This window comes from Dermochelys coriacea, chromosome 7, assembly GCF_009764565.3.
Source record: "Dermochelys coriacea isolate rDerCor1 chromosome 7, rDerCor1.pri.v4, whole genome shotgun sequence".
NCBI lineage: Eukaryota > Metazoa > Chordata > Testudines > Dermochelyidae > Dermochelys > Dermochelys coriacea.
Window position 1 is genome coordinate 745,805 of NC_050074.1, and position 6,000 is coordinate 751,804.

A 6,000-nucleotide genomic window follows, 5' to 3' on the forward strand; every position below is an offset into this window, starting at 1 on the left:
ATGCACAGACCCCCGAGGAGGTGGGGGAGGCAGCGCCCCCATGTCACAGCACTGGGGTAGCCCAGCCCAGCCCCATGGGGACAGGTGTGCGTGGGGGATGCAACGGTGACAGCTTGTAAATGTTGACTGGAGTCCCCGTCCCCAGCTATGGAAGAACTGGATGGAGATGACGTGCGGGTCTCCTCCAGGGGGCGCTATGCGGAGCGGGACATCGTGCAGGTAACTCGTGCCCGCCCCCAGCACCTCCTGGGCTGCCCCCGACCCAGCATGGCCCTCAGGACGGCATGGTGGAGCGGGGCACAAGGGCTGGGGAAGGACCTCGGACCCCTCGAGGCCCCAGGCATGTATGCAGCCCCCGTCTCATGACCCTCACACGGTGTCCTCGGGCTGCGATGGGGCAGGAGGGCAGCACCTGCTGTATTGTATCTCCCTCGAGCCAGAGTGTGATGTCGCTTACCTGAGAACGTGGCCCAGGACCGAGGGCATGGCTCCGGAGCTCCCACTCCCCACGCCAGTCCCCTGGGAGGTCCCGGGGGGAGCTCTGCACTGCCCCGTCCCCTGGGAGGGAGCCCTGCACTGCCCTGTCCCTTGGGGGCCCAGCACTGCCCCCCTGGTGGCTGCAGCAGAGCGCTTGGGGGCCCAGCACTGCCCCCCTGGTGGCTGCAGCGGGGTGCTCGGGGCCCAGCACTGCCTGTCTCATGTTGCAGTTTGTGCCGTTCCGGGATTACGTGGATCGCTCCGGGAACCAGGTGCTGAGCATGGCGCGCCTGGCCAAGGACGTGCTGGCCGAGATCCCCGAGCAGCTGCTCTCCTACATGAAGAGTCACGACATCAAGCCCCGCCCTACCAACCCACAGTAGCTCCTCCTGTGTGCAGCCCAAGCCAGTCAGACACCGCTGCTCCTGCCGGGCCCCACACCGCGCCCCTCCAGCACGCGTCCGCCGGAGCCAGGCTGGCTGTCGCCCCCTGGATGCAGCCCCCGGAGGCTGGCACTGCACCTCCGTCGGGCGGGAGGGCAGCTGTCCCACGAACAGCCCTTCCTGTGGCTGGGCTCCCTTCCCTGCCAGCTGCAGGCAGCCCAGGGGCCTGGGAGCACGGTGGGGTCAGAGGTGTTCAGCAGTGTCTCGTCAGCCCCCCCGGCGCAGCAAGGGGCGCGGAGCCCTGCTCTGTCCAGACGCTGACAATAAAGCTTTGTAGGCGCCCTGGTGCCTGTGTTGTGCTGGGGCTCGGGGCAGCCGTGGCTCAGCCTCGCAGGCTTGTTCTCCTGCCAGCCCCCCACTGCTCCCTGCTGACACGGCAGCGTCAGGCTAGCGCCCTCAGCTGGGACTCAGGGCTTCCTCCTGGGTCCTTGCCCAGGCCGTGGCAGTGTCCCCGGCAGAGCCAGGCCTGGGCCTGAGATGGCAGCGGGGTGTGAGAGCTGCCTGCACCCGGTCCCAGTGCCCTGCCACGTGGAGCTGCGGGCAGGGGCTGCTGTTCCTCAGGCACCTGCTGATCATGGGCAGCAGGCTCCATGCTGCACAGCTCGGCCAGTGGCTGCCCCCCTCCAAACCTGTCAGGGGCTCCCACCCACCATCTCCCCTGGGCGAGGGCATGGGGCGACTGGGCCACCAGCTCCTTCACGCCAAGCACTTGCCCAGGAAATCCCTGGCTCAATGGTTGCCCGGAACTGCCTAATCGAGCCCCAGACACCCCCCTGCCCCATGCTCTTCAGCCTGAGCCGGGCAGAGGGACAAGCTGGGGGCAGGGCTAACGGGGCCTTGGGCACATGCCATGGAGCCAGCCCAGGATTTGTGTGCACACCCTAGCCAAGGCCATTTCTTCAAACTGACCCTGCAGCTCACGGGGGTGGGTGCCAGTCCCTACTCCGATCAATCAGGGCAACTCTGCCAGCCTCGGCTGGCTCTGTGAACCCTACTAGGGAGCCCAGCTCTGATCAGGGCAGGTCATGGCAGGCAGCTATGGAGCTGGCCTGCCCTCCTGCTCTGGATGGGCCAAGCAGCTGCCCCAGTTACAGAGACTGCCGCATTCCCCCCCCCCCCCACTTTACTGCAAACACTCTAAAGTGACAGGCTGGGCATGCCGCGATGGTGTGGTAGGGGGCAGGGAAGGGCCATGACACAGTTCCACCGCTGCCCGGGGGGTTCTCGTCTGCTGTCGTGCCATGAGGCATGATGTGGCTGGCACAGCCTTCAGCTAAGGAAGTAGTTTAGCAGTAAAGGGTTCAATGATCTACCTGTAGCTGTAGCTGTAGCTGTCAGTGCAGGCTGCGTCCTAGCCAGGCCCCGAGCACCCCGTCCTAGCCAGTCCCTGGTCACCAGTACAGCTTGGTGAGACTTCTGCCAGCCAAGAGCAACGTCCCTTGTGTTAACTTCTCTCTAAACGAGCACCGAGGGCCGTTCACCAGCGTGGGCATGTGTGGCCAAAGCACCTCTGCATGTCCAGCAACCTGTTAGCTGTGCCGCGAGCCCTCGCAGGCCCACCCCACCTGAAAGATCGTGGCCAGTCCTGGGACACAGAGCACTCAGGGCCGAGACAGCACCAGCCCAGGCTGAGCCTGTGTCACTGAAAACAGGCAGTGGCAGCAGCCCCTCCAGATCTCACTGCTCAACTGTAGGTGGGGAGCATCCGGAACCACCTGCCTTCACACACCCCTTGGGCCCAGCTGTGCCCTGCAGGAAGCACCGATACCCTGGGTGGGCTCTGGCATTGCAGCATGGAGGGAGCTGCTCTGGGCCCACCTCCAAACTCCCCTCTCCCCCAACCCCCAGGTCACCTTTGCACAGATGTAGACAAACTCCGGAGTCTAGGAACGGGCCCGTTCTTGCTCTGCTCCTCACCGTAATCGGAGCTTGAGCTGCTGGCTTTAGGGTCTCCAATACGGCTTTACTCCTGGGCGCCTCACAGCTCTGGGGGCAGGAGGGGCGGGGGATTCTATTATAGATGAAGTGTGCCGCTAGCAGGCCTGTCTCTCGGCGAAGCCTTGAATGCATTTCATGTTATGGCTATGCCTGAGATCAGGCCCCACTGTGCTGGGTTCTGCACGGCCCCCAGCCACCCCTCCCCCTGACAGAACTCAGGCATCATTGTACCACTTGCGGCACAGACCCCCACCCCCCCCAAGATCGGGGCCCCACTGCCCGGGCGTGGGACAGACCCCCACCCCACCAGAAAGCATCACAAGGTGAACATTGATAGTCAAGCTTGGCTCCGAAGAGCTCAGCGTCTAGACAGACAGGGAGTGGGAGGGGCAGGGACTTGCCCAAGGCCACCCAGCAGCAGAGCCCCGCTGCCTCTTGCACTCGATTCCCGGGGCCAGGGCCATTAGGAGGGGTTTTGTTTTTAGGGGGGGGTCACTCAGAGTGGAAACTCTTGCCTTAGATCTGGATCATTCCACACCCCCTGGTTTGAGAGGAGGAGTAATTAACCCTTGGAACAACTTCCCTGGGGCCTGGTGGATTCTCCGCGCTCCAGAGGGTTGAAACCAGGAGTGGCTGTTTTCTAACAGCTCCGCTCTAGGGTTCCGGAGGGGGCAGGTCTCCGGCCTGTGTTACGCAGGGGTCAGAGCAGGGGATCACCAGGGACCCTTCTGGCCTCCGCCTCAATGAAGAACAGGGTCAGGCAGGTGTCACATGGGGCATTTCCTGTCCCCAGCCCAGGCTCCTGGCCCACCCTAGAATAACCAGGCAAAGCGACTGGCAGAGAGGAGCAGGCAGCTTCCACGGGCAACAGCGTCCCCTGCCTGCCCCGGGGCTGCCCGGCCCGGGGCAGCGTCTGCACCCACCAGCGCCCCTTTCAGGAGACACCTGCCAGCAAAGGGGCCCCAAAAGGCATTTGCATGGCACCCCTACCGTTCCCCCACAGCCCCCTCCCCATCCCCCTCCAACCCCCTGCCGACCCCCCCCAGCCCCCGCCCCATCCCCCTGCCGACCCCCCACAGCCCTCCCTGCGTTCCCCGTCCATCCCCCACAGCCCCCTCCCCATCCCCCTCCAACCCCCTGCTGACCCCCCACAGCCCCCTCCCCATCCCCCTGCCGACCCCCCACAGCCCTCCCTGCGTTCCCCGTCCATCCCCCACAGCCCCTTCCCCATCCCCCTGCCGACCCCCCACAGCCCTCCCTGCGTTCCCCATCCATCCCCCACAGCCCCCTCCCCATCCACCTCCAGACCCCCCACAGCCCCCTCCCCATCCCCCTGCCGACCCCCCACAGCCCTCCCTGCGTTCCCCGTCCATCCCCCACAGCCCCCTCCCCAGCCCCCTCCATCCCCCGGCCGACCCCCCACAGCCCCCTCCCCATCCCCCTGCCGACCCCCCACAGCCCTCCCTGCGTTCCCCGTCCATCCCCCACAGCCCCCTCCCCAGCCCCCTCCATCCACCTGCCGACCCCCCACAGCCCTCCCTGCGTTCCCCATCCATCCCCCACAGCCCCCTCCCCATCCCCCTCCATCCCCCTGCTGACCCCCACAGCCCCCTCCCCATCCCCCTGCCGACCCCCCACAGCCCTCCCTGCGTTCCCCGTCCATCCCCCACAGCCCCCTCCCCATCCCCCTCCATCCCCCTGCCGACCCCCCACAGCCCCCTCCCCATCCCCCTGCCGACCCCCCACAGCCCTCCCTGCGTTCCCCGTCCATCCCCCACAGCCCCATCCCCATCCCCCTCCATCCCCCGGCCAACCCCCCACAGCCCCCTCCCCATCCCCCTGCCGACCCCCCACAGCCCTCCCTGCGTTCCCCGTCCATCCCCCACAGCCCCCTCCCCAGCCCCCTCCATCCCCCGGCCGACCCCCCACAGCCCCCTCCCCATCCCCCTGCCGACCCCCCACAGCCCTCCCTGCGTTCCCCGTCCATCCCCCACAGCCCCCTCCCCAGCCCCCTCCATCCACCTGCCGACCCCCCACAGCCCTCCCTGCGTTCCCCATCCATCCCCCACAGCCCCCTCCCCATCCCCCTCCATCCCCCTGCTGACCCCCCACAGCCCCCTCCCCATCCCCCTGCCGACCCCCCACAGCCCTCCCTGCGTTCCCCGTCCATCCCCCACAGCCCCCTCCCCATCCCCCTCCATCCCCCTGCCGACCCCCCACAGCCCCCTCCCCATCCCCCTGCCGACCCCCCACAGCCCTCCCTGCGTTCCCCGTCCATCCCCCACAGCCCCCTCCCCATCCCCCTCCATCCCCCGGCCAACCCCCCACAGCCCCCTCCCCATCCCCCTGCCGACCCCCCACAGCCCTCCCTGCGTTCCCCGTCCATCCCCATAGCCCCCTCCCCATCCCCCTCCAACCCCCTGCCGACCCCCCACAGCCCCCTCCCCATCCCCCTGCCGACCCCCCACAGCCCTCCCTGCGTTCCCCGTCCATCCCCCACAGCCCCCTTCCCATCCCCCTCCATCCCCCTGCCGACCCCCCACAGCCCCCTCCCCATCCCCCTGCCGACCCCCCACAGCCCTCCCTGCGTTCCCCGTCCATCCCCCACAGCCCCCTCCCCATCCCCCCTCCATCCCCCGGCCAACCCCCCACAGCCCCCTCCCCATCCCCCTGCCGACCCCCCACAGCCCTCCCTGCGTTCCCCGTCCATCCCCCACAGCCCCCTCCCCATCCACCTCCAGACCCCCCACAGCCCCCTCCCCATCCCCCTGCCGACCCCCCATAGCCCTCCCTGCGTTCCCCGTCCATCCCCCACAGCCCCCTCCCCATCCCCCTCCATCCCCCGGCCGACCCCCACAGCCCCCTCCCCATCCACCTGCCGACCCCCCACAGCCCTCCCTGCGTTCCCCATCCATCCCCCACAGCCCCCTCCCCATCCATCCCCCTGCCGACCCCCCACAGCCCCCTCCCCATCCACCTACATCCCCCTGCCGACCCCCCACAGCCCTCTCTGCATTCCCCGTCCATCCCCCACAGCCCCCTCCCCATCCATCCCCTGCCGACCCCTCACAGCCCCCTCCCCCTCCACCTACATCCCCCTGCCGACCCCCCACAGCCCTCCCTGCGTTCCCGATCCATCCCC

At 68.1% G+C, this 6,000-nt stretch overlaps 1 protein-coding gene across 4 annotated transcripts in view; it reads left to right on the forward strand.

The window, feature by feature from the left end:
- The window catches only part of CPNE9 (copine family member 9), a 43,293-nt gene extending 42,086 nt beyond the window's left edge, over positions 1–1,207 (forward strand). For all 4 annotated transcript variants that reach the window (XM_043518539.1, XM_043518540.1, XM_038409706.2 and 1 more), the window contains 2 exons: positions 146–219; positions 708–1,207. In XM_043518539.1, the coding sequence (XP_043374474.1) occupies positions 146–219; positions 708–860 (227 nt within the window). In that variant the 3' untranslated portion in view covers positions 861–1,207. The remainder of the gene's footprint in view (positions 1–145; positions 220–707) is intronic.
- The last annotated feature ends 4,793 nt before the right edge of the window (positions 1,208–6,000 follow it).